Below are 16,230 nucleotides of genomic sequence, written 5' to 3' on the forward strand. Positions count from 1 at the left end.
TGATTTCAGAGAGAGGGAGAAGCATCAATGATGAGAGAGAATCATTGATAGGCTGCCTCCTTCACACCCCACACTGGTGATGGAGCCCACAGTCCGGGCATGTGCCCTGACTGGGAATCAAACCATACCCTCCTGGTTCATAGGTCGACACTCAACCACTGATCCATGCCGGCTGGGCACTGTGGCGGTGTGCTGTTTTTTTGTGTCTGAATCGAAGTTGCCTGGTACATGTTCTTGTGACAGAGAATAAAGATCAAGGGCCAATCCATTCAGCATTTCTTAAGCTTTTGTTGGGACGTGCTTGGTGTATGTCCTGTCAGCTCTCCTTGTATTGACCAAGCAAGTCATTCCTTCTGCAGGGAGGTTCTGCAGGTCCCATGGCAATGAGCAGGGACTTTCAGTGCGCCCTGGTTTCTGATACTATTTTAACCATTCCCAATGGTTATAAAAGTATACATGTTTAGATTTATTCTGATATACAGCACTCTTTTTTTTTTTTTTTTAATCAAATAGGATTTTCTACAAGGAATTTGTCTTACCCCTGACTGTGAAGGTATTATTTCTAAGATTATCATCTTCAGCAGTGGTGGTCAAGTTAAATGTGAAGTAAGTATCTAATTGAGGGGAAATCTTATTAAGTTGACAATGAGAATGCTTATACCTTTTAAAGCATGATTTAAATTTATAGAAGTTGTATGATTTGGATTTTGTCTTTTCCAGGAAACAGTTACTTAATTTCAGACAATATACGAATGATTAGGATGTGAGAATGCTTCTTTGCAATAGAGGATTCTCACATTCTTTTATTTCCTAACAGGAAAAGGAGGCTTTTACAGTTTAGTTTTACTGTTGTCACTCTTTTTATAACCTTGTTTTCTTTATTCCCGGTAAACTTCTGGTTTTAGAGGGGTGAGAGTACTTAGGGAGGGGAGGAGTGTCTTGAGGGATTACCTTTACCCAGTCTATATGGAGGTGGCAGGAGTAGGTTGTTATACTGATACTACGGGCCCAGTGTACGAATTCATGCACCTTGAAAGCAACTTTGGGCCCCGAGGCTGCGGTGGGCACAGGGGCAGGTCTTGACCCATCCTCCGCATCCCTGCCAGGCCCCTCCCGCTGCGTATGTCTGCTAGCAGCCCCGCTCCCGCCACCACCACTCCCGTGCGCTGACTGCACTAGCGCCAGCAGTGGGTGCAAGCAGGCGCTGCTGCCCTGATCGCCCCTCAGGAGCAGGGGGAGGTGGAGAAGCCCTCAGGGGCGATCAGGGCCAGCATTGGGTGCCAGCGCCTGGCGGAATTGTGGCACGCGGGAGCAAAGAATTTTCACTAACCACCAGAGGCTCTCCCCGATGACAGTGACTGGCGCCCCGCCTTGGTCTGGCACCCCTGCTCACCTGCTCCACCATCCCGCCGCAGCCAATGCCCGCCATGTTTCGCATGCACCCCTTGGTGGTCAGCGTACGTCATAACGACCAGTTGTTCAGTTGTTCCACCGTTCAGTCTATTTGCATATTAGGGTTTTATATATATAGATTTCTAGTTTATTTTATCTCTGCTTACTTTTAATTTAAAAAAACATTTCTTGCTAAAGTGTGTGTACTCTCGTTTCTCTTTTCAATACATTATTTTACTGAAGTTTTCTGGGCTTTTGTCTGGGTCAGAGCATCATCACTGTTCTCTGCCAAACCGACCATTGACTGTGTGTGCTTCTGAAATGCTTGTTTCTTGTGGTTTTGTGCTTTATGTCCTGAGAGTATGAGACAAATTTCTGGTATCTTTGTTTTATTTAAAGTTTGAACACAAAGTCGTAAAAGAAAAGAAGGTTCCTTCAAAACCTATTCTGAAACAGAAATGTTCTAGGTAAGATTTTTAACAATCCGTCACTAGCCTCATGATGTCTTTTACAATATAATTCTATTATGTACAGATTTCTAAATTATGCTGTTTTTGAATTGGCTGTGCACACATGTCCAATTAAGTGGTTTTTAAATGCTTTTTATGGATATTTAAAATTTAAAGAGAACTTGCCTGGAATGGTTAATACTGAAACTTGAATCATAGCCTTATTTAGTGGTTGAATTTACAAGTAAAATTATGGCATTTGATGTTGTGAAATTACGTTTGATTAATAGATTTAGCAGTTAGATAAAAGTTGTATACTTAGCTCTCAGTTGTTTAAACTTTAATTCCAAAAGCGTAGTTTCTTGTTATCTCTCTTTAGCAAACACTTTGAACCAGTAACTTATTTCTCACACTGATATACTCAATGTACTGTCAAAATTATTTCCTTCTTTGTATCCTCTTGTTCAGATCAAATAATTTCAATGTTTTTTGCTTCTCTTTTTGGTCCTGCCTCTTGTTTTCCATTCTAATAAGTGATTTTTTTCATCATTGGTGATCAAGAAAAAGCAAAAGAAAAGAGGAACAGACTTATTTGTTGAAGAGAATTCATTGTAACCATATTAACCAAATTCTGTAGTTGTGGGCCATTATTGGGATGTGAAAATAATAGTTTACTGTGGAATCTTTTTTTGAAATAAGTGTGTACATGTATTATCTTGCAGAGTAATTTTTATTTTTCCTATTCACCTTAAGCAGTAACTTATAAACATGTAGATGATATCTGCACCATCTATACTTGCCATCCTTAAGTCACTCAGTCCCCTGAAGCCCTTGTTTTCTTGAAACAAGTTCCGTTAGTTTGACTGCATTGACCACGTGTCAACAGCTTTTGATATTGAACAGAAGATGCAGACTGAGCTCTGACTAGAAAGGAACACTCCTAACTTACTTGCACTCTAACTTACTGCTTAGACTTAGAGAATGCTTTTTATAGTAGCCAAAGGAAAATAGTTGCATTTATAACAGGTGAATTATCACTAACTGTAAATGTTTATCAGCCTAAAGAAGCTAAGACTGAAAGAAGACAAAAAACTGAAGAGAAAGATCCAAAAACAGGAAGCAAAAAAATTAGCACAAGAAAGAATGGAAGAGGACTTAAGGGAAAGTAATCCACCCAAAACGGAAGAGCCGAAAGGTATGCTGGAGTCCAAGGCATAATGATGATGATGTATTCTCGCTTGGACTATAAATGTGAATACTCATCTTTCTGGGACTTAGATTAATTGTTACTGAATTGAAATTTGGTTTCAGTTAATATTTTAATACTGTCACGGGTGCAGATGGTACACAGGGCACTGATTTTGGAAGAGGTACACAGGGATTCAAAACACTACCTGCCGCCAACCTGGGGCAGACCGTACGTTTACTCATTGCTGAACTGAAGGTGGAAATAATGTTTGACAACGGTCTGTGGACTCCACTATGTGGATTTAGGTCCTAAAAGTGTGAACTATGAAGTCACTACTAATTATCTGAAACAATGCTGAGTTCAAATGAAGCTGTTCATAAAAGGTACCATAGAGATTGCCTAGTGCAGCCTTTTTTATGTTTATCTTGTCATCATTCCATGATCAACATGGGAATGTATCTGGTAATTTCACTGTTTCTGTGGACATACTGGTCTGTGTGTATACTTCCAGATGATTTGAAGTAAGTTATTCTCATTTTCTGTGATGGCCATCTATAAAATAAATATTTCCTCTTGCTGTCTTATTGTTTCATCTAGTATTCCATTAATGTTTCACAAATCAACCAAAATGATCTTTCTTACTGAAAAGGTTTTCAGTGAATGTTGGTATTTTAACTTTGGGTGCTTCCAGAGGCTACATGGCCATCCTGTAGGAAGATGAGTGGGCAGGACGATGAACTTCTGAGATATTTTCCCACTAGTACTCAGTGAGTCCACAGGTCTGCAATTTAGGATCTAACAATAAGATGAATAATATATTAATTGAATCTGTAACTGAATAAATGATCCCTTTAACTCCAAAAAAAAACCCCTTGGTATTTTTAATGACTAAACATGTTTATTGGATATCACCATGTTATATTGAATATAAAATTTATAATTTTAGGTAGTTGATGAAGCTGGGTTAGGATGGTTGAGGGAAGTAATTTTATTTTAGAGGGACTCAAATTTTAGATGTTCATGAGTGGTACAGAGTGAATGAGATAAGGTACTTTTGCTGTGTTTTGTTGAACGTGAACTATATTTTTTCAAAGGTATTGTTAAATACAGGGTGGAACAAAAATGCACTTGTGACTGAGTGAAACACAGAGTTTATTCTTCTGTTATTTATTAGTTATTGTATTATTTTCTATATGAACAACTATAAACATACTTTTGCCCCACCCTGTGTTTATATTCCTAAGTTAAAATTTATTGAGTTGTTTATTTAAAAACATCAAGACTCCATCTGCGCCACGTTTATATTGCTCTGTAAGGTTACCGCATTTCTCTCTAAGTTTCCGTCTCTGCAGGTTGGTCCTGTTCCTCACTGTAACTCACCGCTGTGGTTTATCCTCAGAAACTGTAGCCCGTGCTGAGAGCTGCCAGTTCCTGGACGACAGGATCTTGCAGTGCATCAAGCAGTACGCCGACAAGATCAAGTCCGGGGTGCTGGATGCGTCCAAGCTCCTCAAAGAGCTGCTCTCCTGGAAGGTGTTGAGCACAGAAGACTACACCACCTGCTTTTCCAGCAGAAATTTCCTAAGTGAAGCGGTGGACTATGTCATTCGTCACTTGGTTCAAGAAAAGAATAGAGTCAAAACAAGGATATTCCTGCATGTTTTGAGTGAGCTGAAAGAGGTGGAGCCAAAGTTAGCCGCTTGGATCCAGAAACTTAACAGCTTTGGTATGTCATTTCCTTTCAGAGATGCGGTTTAGTGGAAAGGACACGTGGGCCTCCGAGTCTTTTGTTTTCCTGTCGTCATTTGTATTTTTTCTTAAGTAGGACTACAAATGGATAAGGTTAAAAATACTATTTTTCCAACTCACAATTTATAGCTTATTTTACACAAAGGTTATAATATACACTTTCAAAAGGTATAAACACAAAAAAGCTCAGTCAGTTAGAAAATCCAGTCCCATATTATGCTAAATATTTGTAACGTGTAAAATGTAAGAACTGTAAATACTGGGCCCAGCCATGGGTAAATAGCACCCCCTGCCGTGCCCGCTGGGATTGTGTGGTTCAGAAGTCTGATTCCTTAATGGAAAAGTTAGAGGGAAGGATAGATGGAAGAATTGCTTAGGATCACCTAAGGCAAATCTACCACAGGTTATAAAACTGTTCCTCTCTCCTGGTTTTCCTGGTTTGGTTGAGGAAGGCCTAACCAGTCTCTCTGCCTAAGGCCCTCAAGCAGGCACTGGGGAAGGCGGCCGCAGGCAGAGTTGTTGTCTAACCATTTCCTGTTTTAAAGGGTGTTTGGGAATATTACTTGTTTGTGCATATTACTGATGTTTTGTCACTATGGAATATGTGTAGTAAAGCATTATAAAATCTTACTAGTTTGTACTGGTTGGAATGAAAGTCATTATGAATTAATGAAAAGGTTATTGCTGTATTTTTAAAGGAATTTAATTCCTTTCTTTTCCTAAGTTTAATAAAAATAACTAATAACAGAAGCCTTTGACCTTCTTTATTCAACTAATAGATACGAATTATTGTAATTTGCATGTCCATGTTAAATGGTGTTTCTGAAATGTATAATAGCTTAAACAAGTTTATTCTCAAGTATTTACATGTTTTCACTGCAATTGTAAGCGAACTGTAATGAAACCATTTTCAAGATGTGAAGGTGAATGTGATTTTACAGTAAGTGGTTCTCCGTCTGATTTGGGTTTTGTTTTTATCACAGGCTTAGATGCCACAGAATCTTTTTTCTCTCGTTATGGAGCATCTCTCAAGGAGCTTGATTTTAGCATCATGACTTTTCTCTGGAATGAGAAGTATGGTCATAAACTAAACTCTATAGAAGGATAGCAACTTGACTATTTCTGCGAGCAGGCATCATTGAAGGAAGCCCGGTGTCTGATTTGGCTGCTGGAAGAACACAGAGACAAGTTTCCGGCCTTGCACAATGCGTTAGACGAATTCTTCGATATCATGGGTATGTGGGTCGAGTTTCAGTTTATACTATACCTAGTCTTGGGGGGAATCCTATATTTGTGGAGGGTAGTGATTAAGAATAGTACTTTTTTTCATGTTCAAACCTTTTTATTCTATGGAAGAACTCAGTGTTGTGGACATATTCAGATCACTGTTCTCATCTTCGATATTTTGACAGTGTTGTGGCAGAGATTGCATGTTAAGTTGACAGAATTTATTACAAAACTAGAGGCCCAGTGCACAGATTTGTGCACCGGTGGGGTCCCTTGACCTGGCCTGCGCCCTCTCTCAATCTGGAACCCCACCAGTGCATAATCGGGGCCGGGGAAGGACAAAAGGAGGTTGGCCCCTGGGGAGGGACCTAAGGAGGGCTCCAGGGCGTGTCTAGCCCGTCTCACCCAGTCCCAGTCAGCTGGACCCCAGCAGCAAGCTAACCTACTGGTTGGAGTGTCTGCCCCTTGGTGGTCAGTGCATGTCATAGCTACCAGTCAACAATTGAATGGTGGCTTAGGCTTTTATACATATAGATGGGTTTGATCTGAGCAGGCAGGAAAATGGCCGCAGGAGGTGATGTTTGCAGAAGCTAACACAGCCAGACGCACATCTGCTGTGGGAGGAGTGGGAACTGAGAGTCAGGAATAGTGGGCTCTGGCTCACTTCTCCCCTCATTCCTTAAAAGCTTGTTTTCACGCTGCTTTGAGGCCCATGCTAGGTGTTAGCAAGGAACTCAGGAATGCTTACGCTATTCCCTGCCTCAGCACCTTTGGCTCTACGAAGGGAATAAGATGAATATACATATAATGTGGGGGTAAGCCCAGTGAGAAAAGACGGGATAAGTGGGTTCAGATGAAGGAGTGAGCACGTGCATTCTCCCGGGAAGAGGAAAGCTGGTGTGGGGGTGAGGTCCGAGCTGGAGGTGGAATTGGACAGAGTGATTGCCTGGCCTACAGAGGATGGCGGGCAATCAGGGACCTGTGTGGGTAAGGGCTCAGAGTGCAGTTTGGCTGAATGTGATAACTGGTAGTTAATTCTTTAGCTTCTCTTGATTCATAGCTTCTTCATTAAAATAAGACAATTTGGAGCCAGTGATCTGTGTCGTCCCATTTTGCTTAAATTATAACATTGTAGATCCTAAATTAATTTGAACTTCTTATTTTTGCTACTACATTGCATGTCTTATGGTAATGCCTCTCCCCTTCCCCCCATCATCAGAAGTTGACTTTATTGTTAGGCATTAGACTTGGAAATTTCGTGCTGTTTGTTTTAAAATGTACATTAAAAGTCTGGCCCTGGACAAAAATGTCACGTTACCAAGTTCAAATTCATATAAGGAACCAGAGGCTTGCTTTTGCTGCGGTTCTTGTGAAGAGCACACCCGGCGTATAGAAGGCTTTATTTCTCCAGGACTCTCTTCATGACTGGAGGTGACAGGCCACGGGCCAGCCTGAATTTATTCCATCAGTTTGCTGCTGCTGACAATAAAATGCTGTCCCGGGACTGAGCTTGCACAGCCTGATGCATGTTTGGGTCACACCACAGGACAACTAAAAAGGACACAGTTCCCGCTGTGTGCATGTTCCCGAATCTGGTGTTCTGTACCTAAAATGCACAGTCCACCGGGCTGTAGCCCTTTCTCTGCTCTCAGCCAGAGAGTCGGAAGCCAGCAGCCAAATGACTGGCCAACAGATTTTCAAGTCCCATAGCTCTGCCTCTCACCTTTACCCTGACATTTTCAGTTTTGTCTCCTTTCAGTAGAAGTACTTATATTTCTTTAAAGTTTAAAAAGTCCACAGATCTTGTAGATAGGTAAGTTGGGAGCCCCAACCTGCCTCCTGAAGTCTGCGCGCATTTTCCCTGTTGGAATTTCTGTGTAGAAAGCCAAGAGGTCCCTTGAGAGCAATGTGGCTGACCTCGTTTACGTCCCACTTGCTGAATTTATCTGAGCAGTAACATTGTTGTATATCTGGTTTTTAAGAGGAAACCTGCAATTGGTCTGTTTTCTTCCTTTTCCCTATTACTCCATACCTAGTTTGTCAGCAATCCATATGAGCTTTATCTCGGATCTGTCCTTCCCTGTCCATCCCCACTTCTTAGCCAGGAGCGCAGTGGTCTTCCCATGCAAAGGTCAGTAGCCTCCAAACTGGTCTCCATACCTAGACCCTCCCCCTCCAAATCTTCCTCCTGCGTTGCCTCCAGGGACTCTTGAGGAACATCCCTTTGGTCCTGAAACTATTCTCTTTGGGAACCACTTGCATAGTTTTGCCTGCTGATTAAATTCACATCATGTATCTGGACTCATCGCCATTCTGCCCATCTGCCTTCTGAAACACCACCACACCAGTTACTGTGCCCCAACCTGCCCTGTGCTTTCCTGCCTCCTGTCTTTGCTCATCCAGTTCCTCCAGCCTCATCCCACCCCGTTGCGTGTTCATTTCAAGCCCCTTCCTCCCCAAAGCCCTTGATGATCCCTCTGGGCCTCTCCCCTCGAAGACTTCATTATTCCGTCAGCTTTGTTCCGTGTATGTATTGTGGGGGTTAGCACACCGGTGGCAGGCATCTGCCTGGTTGTCTTTTTTGTAGAAATAGGCATGTGGGTGGCAGGGACTATTTTGTGCTTCTCTATTCCCAACACCTGGCATAGAGTTTGGCACCTAGAAGGCACTCAAATTATGCTGAAATGGATTGAAATTTTGTGGTTCTTTGTAGTTGGTTTCCCATTTAGTTAGCCATTTCACCCTTGCCTCCCAAACTAGACTTGTGTCAAAGCCAGATGAGGCATAGAGCATAGTCTGTGTCAGTGTACCTGGGGTGGTTTTCTTTAAAGCCGTAGTGCAGGGTGGGGAATGTCTGGCCCGCCAAGGCCCGAGTAATCATGTGGTCTGGCCCTGCCAAGGCATTAGGGATGAGTTAATTGAATGTTTGAACAAATATAGCTGCTAATTTTTAAGTTGATAATTTGGTATGGCCCATGAATGATGTTAAAAATATCCAAATGGCCTTGGCAGGAGAAGGGTTCCCCACCCCTGTTTTAGTGTATTATATGGCGATGTTAATGCTTCGCTTGCTCACAAAACTCTCTCTTCCTGCAGACAGCCGCTGCACTGTGCTGAGGAAGCAAGACAGCGGTGATGTGCCAGTGAGTCATTTGGTCACTTTAAATGTTGTGTTTTGGCTTGTGTTAGCCAAAGGAAGGGGGAGGCCCCAGGCCCATGGAGTTCCTTCCTGGGCGGCACTCCAGAACCCAATCTGCAGGACTTCTGGTAACATGGACTATTTCATTAGGCAGTTAATCCCAATCTGCCCCTCGGAATCGGAGCAAGGCTTCCATTAGACAACCGCCTTGAAGTTTCACAGCTCATAAATATTAGTCTTAGACAGAGGAAAGCAGTTCTTGAATAATTTCCTGGCATAAAAACGAAAAGTTATCTGTAATTGTGAAAATTTTCATGTTTTGCTCTTTAAGAAGAATAAAGGGACTGTGTTTTGAGTGCCTCCAAATTGAGTTAAACCAGAATGCCAGAGTTGTCTTCCTTAGTAGGTTGTGGCAGTTTTCAAACAGAAAATTGCTTGTTTACTGACTTTTTAGTATCAAGTCATCTATACTTGGGAGCTCTGTCTTAATCCATTCTATCAGGTATTGCCCAGCTACATATGCAAGCACAGCTGATACCCCGTGAGAGGTTCAAGCTTCTCCTAAATGCACTGCCAGTGCTCCCGTGTCTGGCCAGGTGCACATGTTTAGTTTGCCTAAGTAAAAGGAAAATCATTAAAATACTATTAGCGTGTAACTGGAATTACCTTAAAAGTCTGATGTAAACCTTATTGAAAATGAGTTCAAAATGTTGGAACAATGTAATTTTAGTTATAACACTAGGCAACATTAAACTTTTTCTTAATTTCTGTTATAAATCATAACAATAGGGCTGACACACCGTAGTGTTATTTTTGTTAAACGTTTTATGTAATTCAACTTATGACCAGTCTCAAAATCATGGTATAATATATGGTAGTTTCATAATGCTGTTATTTGAGTGGTCAGTGATTTTTCTCTCCATTTTTTAGCTTAATTCTCCCAAGATAAAAAACAAAGGCAAGAAAAAGAAGCCAAAAGATTTAAAGGTATGGAGTATTTCATGAGTTAATTCTTATGTAAAATAATTTAATATGTAAATTAGAATTAACCAGTTCTTGGGATATTTTGAAGTATTTTGTTGAGACGACTTTCTAGGCTTTAAAGATATTTTGGCAGTCTTCTACATTTGAATAAGTTCAAGGTCATATTATATATAAGTAACTCTTAAAAGAGACTTTTATTTTTATTGTCCTTTTTACTTTCTGAAAATTTCTGAGTAAAGACAATTGTCATAATGTGGAGTTTGGGCTGGGTGGTTATAGAACAGGGTGACCAAGACAGCTAGACCTGAGTTTATAGCTTGGCTCTTGACAAATTATTGTGATTTTTATTGCTGTTTCTATTATCTCTGTGACCTTGGGCAAGTTATTTGACTTTCCTGTGCCCTAGTGTTAACCGTTTGTATGAGGAGATGATACCTCTTATAAATAACGAAAACATTCCGAATAAAGGTGATGAATCCTAACCATTAAAGCAGAATCTCCCTTCCTTCCTCTCAACCAAGGCCGAGCTCTAAACCCATGAGGTCACGAGGGGGCTCTTCATAGCGCTCATGTATTTAGGGGTCATGTTGGGGGCAGGTGTGGAAACAGTGAACAAATATTAGAGAAGGATGAGAGCAGTCAATAAAACTAATGGGAATTTTGAACTCATTTTCAATTTTTTGGAGTGGGGTAAGCTACCTAAATGTTAATTTGGGCCTATTTATGGTTGTTGAAACTTTTATTATTAATGTGTTCCTATTCAAAAGACAATTTAGGTAAGTCTCATATATTGTCAATCTGCATGCATATTTATGGAAGCATTCATCAGTGTTAATGGTAATTTTAACAGAACATTATTTTCATTCTTCTGTCTTTTAATCCAGCCTATGTTGGTTGGGTCTGGAACAACTTCAGTAGCACCTAACAATGAGAATATCGCTTCAGGTGAAGACCATAAGTAAGTACAGTTTTTAAATTTTTGCTTCATTTTAACGCAAGTGTTTTAACTTAAGCGATGTTAATTTAATGTACTTTACATTTGTGCTTTCCCTAACTTCTCTGTCTAAAGATAAGCATCTAGGACAGCAACCTTATGTGACCATCTTGGTTGAATTTATAGCATGACTTGTCAGTGTTGAAAATTTATAAAAACTGCATTAAAATCACAAGGTTGCCCTGGCTGGGTGGATCCATTGGTTGGAGTGTTGTCCCATACACCAGAAGGTTGTGGGTTAGATTCCCAGCCACAGCACCTACCAAGGCTTCAGGTTTGATCTCTGGTCAGGGTGTGTACGAGAGGCAACTGAACAATGTTTTTCTCTCCCTTTCTCTCTAAAACCAGTTAAAAAAACATACCCTCAGGTGAGGACAATCTATATATATAAAGAGCCAGGGTCCATACGTCCAAAATGACTGAAGGCTCGACCAAACACTGGAAGTCAGTCGCTGCGGGAACCTCATGGACCCAGCACTGACTACCAAGGGGGGTGTGATCAGGCCCAGAGAGAAAAGCAGGCTCTGATCGCAGCCCCTGTGGCAGTCAGTGCTGGGTTGGCGTGGCAGAAGTCAGTCCTGGCAACCCAGCACTGACTGCCGCGTTGCGGGCGCCTCAGCGACCCAGCACTGACTGCCGAGGGGGCTGCGATCAGGCCCGGACAGAGGCCGGGAGAGAAAAGCAGGGTCTGATCGCAGCCCCCATGGCAGTCAGTGCTGGGTCGGTATAGCGGAAGGCAGTCCTGCATTCAGTGAACATAGCGTCAATTAATATCCCTTTGAGAGGAGTTGAGAATATAAAGTACAGTATAGAGCAATTACTTACATTATTTCACATAAAACTCTTTCAACTAAGATATTTTCCTTTATTTAAAATGTATCTTTATTGTTGAAAGTATTACAGATGTCCCTTTGTTTTAGGTGGTTTTTTCCCCCCATTGATCTCCTCCACCCTGCACCCACCCCTTCCAGGGCTTCGCCAGACTGTGTCCATTGGCTATTCCTATCTAATACATAAAAATCGAGAAAGATTTAGAGAAAATAAAATAAAAGATATGCCTGATAAATATTGAACAGAAGAGCTGAAGTTGCTGCATGAATACTGGATACAGGCTTGAAGCCAAAACACAACTCATGAGATAGTTAGTCATTGTAACATAACAAAAGGTTCCTTTCACTAAAGAGATAAGATGGTTCCCAATACTTATACACATATGACTAGAACAGTGTGGGGGTTCAGAATGAGCCTCACCAAGATGTGTCTCAGTGGTATGCAGATTTTTGAGCTAAGGGCAATTTTAGCTTCAGGCTCAAGTGAAAATTCTGCCCCTCCCTTTAACTACCTAAAAAAAAATTGAATTAGAGGCCTTGCCCATAAGACATTATCCTATATAATAAAAGGCTAATAGGCAAATCGATCAAACAGCAGAAAGACCAGTTGCTGTGACATGCACTGACCACCAGGGGGCAGATGCTCAATGCAGGAGCTGTCCCCTGGTGGTACTGTGCTCCCACAGGGGGAGCACCGCTGAGCCAGAAGCCGGGCTCATGGCTGGCTAGTGCAGCAGCGGTGGTGGGAGCCTCTCCTGCCTCCGAGGATGTCCATCTGATGGCTTAGGCCCGCTCCCTATGGAGAGCGAGAGGGTGCAGTCCAGATGCAGGGAATCCCCCCTCCAAGTGCACGAATTTCGTGCACTGGGCCTCTAGTAAAAAAAATAAAATCACAAGGCTGATGATATCACTTGATAATTGTGAGAACCCACTATGTGCAAGATACTATGGGGCAATCCTAGAAAATGTTCTTTAAAATGTTTATTGAAGAGAATGTTCAATTGATAATTACTGGCATATTTGCTAAAATAGGAGAAATGGAGATGTTTTGGAAGTTATATATATGATGTAATAGTTTAACCTTAAATGTTAGTGGTTTTTAATAGCATCTGGTTGTTGAAGCTAAGTTTTGAAGAAACCAATAGATGTAAGTAGAAATAAAACTAATATGTAGCAGTGACCTTTTTATATCATAATCTTTTCTGAGCTAAAAAAAAACACACAAAAAATGTTTGGGGTTTTTTCTACATTTCTTAAAGGGGTTGTATAACAGTTGTTTTGCACAGTCATTTTCATAGATTCTTTAAATGGAGAAATTGTTTTAAGTTAAAATTATAATAGCCTATGCTTATATTACACTTATATACCAGGCAGTATTCTAAGAGCTTTCCATATAGTACAACTCATTCAATTCACTCTTTCACCTAGGAGATAACTATTATTCTGTTCATTTTATATGTAAGGCAACTAATGCAGTGTTGTTGCATGATGTGCCCAAGGACACGGAGCTTGTAAACAGCAGAGCCGAATTTAAGCCCAATTTAAGCAATCTGGTGGAGAGCCCACACGCAAACTGCATCTTTTTAGAGAGCTAAAATCATCCCCCCCTTTCTTTAAATCTTTTTATTAAGTACGAGTCTCAATTTCACTTTAAATGAATATCAGTTATAATAAAACTTCATTTTTCTCTTTAACAAGATACAATCAATGCAACATTGAATCTTTTTGCTTTTTAAACCCAGGAGTTTTAAAAAATTTGCTCTTGGTAGCAAGAATAAGTAGGGTAATCTAAAGTGCTTATTCAGTAGTCAGGTACATCTGCTTCTTGACTGTAATTGTGTAAGGTAACTTCTCTGCATTAAATCCTTTGGTAGTGGGTTTTTATTTTTTTGCATCATAATACCACATAACTGTGCTGCGCCAGCACAGCCAAGGGTTCGGCGAGCCTGAGGGGAGGGCTGGTGAAGGATGAAGAAAAGACAGACAAGAGAATAAGCTGGGTCTAGGTGGATCTTCTGTGCCTGGCTGAGGCCACAGAACAGATCCAGACTGCAAAGCTGATGCTTTATTTATAGTCAGGGGCAAACAAGGTAATTTACAATGTTCTTGTAAGTTTCACTTGTTTTGGCAGCACTTGCTGCCCCTCCCACAGCCCATTAGCTACCCAGGAAAGATCTAGGGAGCAGTCACAAGATCAAGCTTAATTATGCTTAGAGGACTGAGCCCTCCAAGCTGGGACTTGTTTGTGACTTTGTCAGCAGGTCAGTCCAAGGCTTAACCCTATAACCGCTCCCTACACATAACATGTTACTATCTTTGTTTATTTTCATTTAATGTTGGTGAGGCAAAAGTAGATTTATAGTTGTGAGTACATGAAACAGTTTATTCTTGTATTTATTAATTGCATTATTTTCCATACAAACAACTGTAAACCTACTTTTGCCTTACCCTGTATTGTTCTCGGTCACCTAAAGCTGGGTCAGTTATTCACAAAAAAATTTTTTTTTAATCAACAGGCGCAATTCAAATTCCACAGGCCCATTTGTAGTGCCAGACCACCTTCGGCAAGACGTCGAAGAATTCGAAGCTTTGTATGGACAGCACAGCAATGAATATGTTGTCCGTAAGAAGAAGCTGTGGGACATTAACCCAAAGCAAAAAAGTTCAACTCTGTATGAGTGAGTAGAATGTTTCTACAACTACTATTTTATATGGAGGCTGCCAGTTAAAGATGCTAAGTTGTTTAATTTGTATCCCAAATGATTATTAAATGAATCGTTTGTTGGCTTGTAAACTCTGGGGAAGAAAAGTGTTCTTATAGCTTTTGTTCAGTATTCTACAAATAAAACTCAGGATTTTTAATTATTAAATTTAAAATCCTAATGATTATTTTTTTTAAATCTATATTCCGATTATTACAGATGTTCCTTTTTTTCCCCCCAATGCTCCCCTCCACCCGGTTCCCACCCCACTCCAGGCCTTCCCTCTCTCCCCCCACTGACCTCGTCCATAGGTGTAAGCTCTTTGTCCAATCTCTTCCCGCACCCCCCATAACTCCTTACCCTGAAAATTGTCAGTCTGCTCCCTTTCCATGCCCCTGATTCTATTACATTCACCAGTCTGTTCTGTTCATCAGGTTTTTTATTCATTTGATTTTTAGGTTCACTTGTTGATAGATAATGTATTTGTTGTCACTTTGTTCATAATTTTTTATCTTTACCTTTTTCTTCTTCTTCCTCTTCTTAGAGAATACCCTTCAGCATTTCATATAATACTGGTTTGGTGGTGATGAACTCCTTTAGCTTTTTCTTGTCTGTGAAACTCTATCTGATCTTCAATTCTAAATGATAGCTTTGCTGGGTAGAGTAGTCTTGGTTGTAGGTTCTTGCTGTTCATCACTTTGTATATTTCTAGCCACTCCCTTCTGGCCTGCATAGTTTCTGTTGAGAAATCAGCTGACAGTCATATGGGTACTCCCTTGTAGGTAACTAACTGTTTTTCTCTTGCTGCTGTTAAGATTCTCCTTTTGTCTTTTGCCCTTGGCATTTTAATTATGATGTGTCTTGGTGAGGTCCTCTTTGGATTTTTTTTGTTTGGGTTCTTTGCACTTCCTGGACTTGTAAGTCTATTTCTTTCACCAGGTAGGGGAAGTTTTCTGTCATTATTTCTTCAAATAGGTTTTCCATATCTTGCCCTCTCTCTTCTTCTGGCACCCCCATAATTTGGATATTGGTATGCTTTAGGTTGTCCCAGAGGCGCCTTACACTATCTTCATATTTATTTATTTATTTATTTATTTATTTATTTATTTATTTATTTTTTGCTTTTCCGGTTGGGTGTATTTTGCTTCTTCATATTTCAAATATTTGACTTGATCCTTGGGATCCTCTAGTCTACTGTTGTATCTCTGTATATTCTTTATTTCAATCAGTGTATGCTTAATTTCTGATTGGTCCTTTTCATATCCTTGAGGGTCTTACTAAATTTCTCAGAGGTTTCTAGAAGATTCTTGAGTAACCTTATAATCATGGTTTTGAACTCTATATCCAGTATTTTGCTTTCCTCCATTTCTTTCATTTGTGACTTGTTTCTTTGTCTCCGCATTTTGGCTGCTTCCCTGTGTTTGTTTCTATGTACTCAGTAACTGCTAAGTTTCCCTGAGTTGATAGAGTGGCCTTGTGTGGTAGGTGTCCTATATGGCCCAGTGGCTCAGCCTCCCCAGTCACCTGAGGTGGACGCTCTTGGTGCGCCCCTTTGTGGGCTGTGTGCACAGTCTT

The 16,230-nt window shown here is 40.7% G+C and overlaps 1 protein-coding gene across 1 annotated transcript in view; it reads left to right on the top strand.

Annotated features, from left to right (window-relative positions):
- TTC3 (tetratricopeptide repeat domain 3) overlaps positions 1–16,230 on the top strand; it is a 92,247-nt gene that overhangs the window by 51,002 nt on the left and 25,015 nt on the right. Inside the window, 10 exon segments of the mRNA XM_079766354.1 lie at positions 514–606; positions 1,792–1,859; positions 2,900–3,036; positions 4,430–4,756; positions 5,763–5,884; positions 5,888–6,014; positions 9,103–9,149; positions 10,076–10,132; positions 11,014–11,087; positions 14,470–14,631. Coding sequence (XP_079622480.1) covers positions 514–606; positions 1,792–1,859; positions 2,900–3,036; positions 4,430–4,756; positions 5,763–5,884; positions 5,888–6,014; positions 9,103–9,149; positions 10,076–10,132; positions 11,014–11,087; positions 14,470–14,631 — 1,214 coding nt within the window.

Source organism: Cnephaeus nilssonii (genome assembly GCF_951640355.1).
Source record: "Cnephaeus nilssonii genome assembly, chromosome: 3".
Classification (NCBI taxonomy): Eukaryota; Metazoa; Chordata; class Mammalia; order Chiroptera; family Vespertilionidae; genus Cnephaeus; species Cnephaeus nilssonii.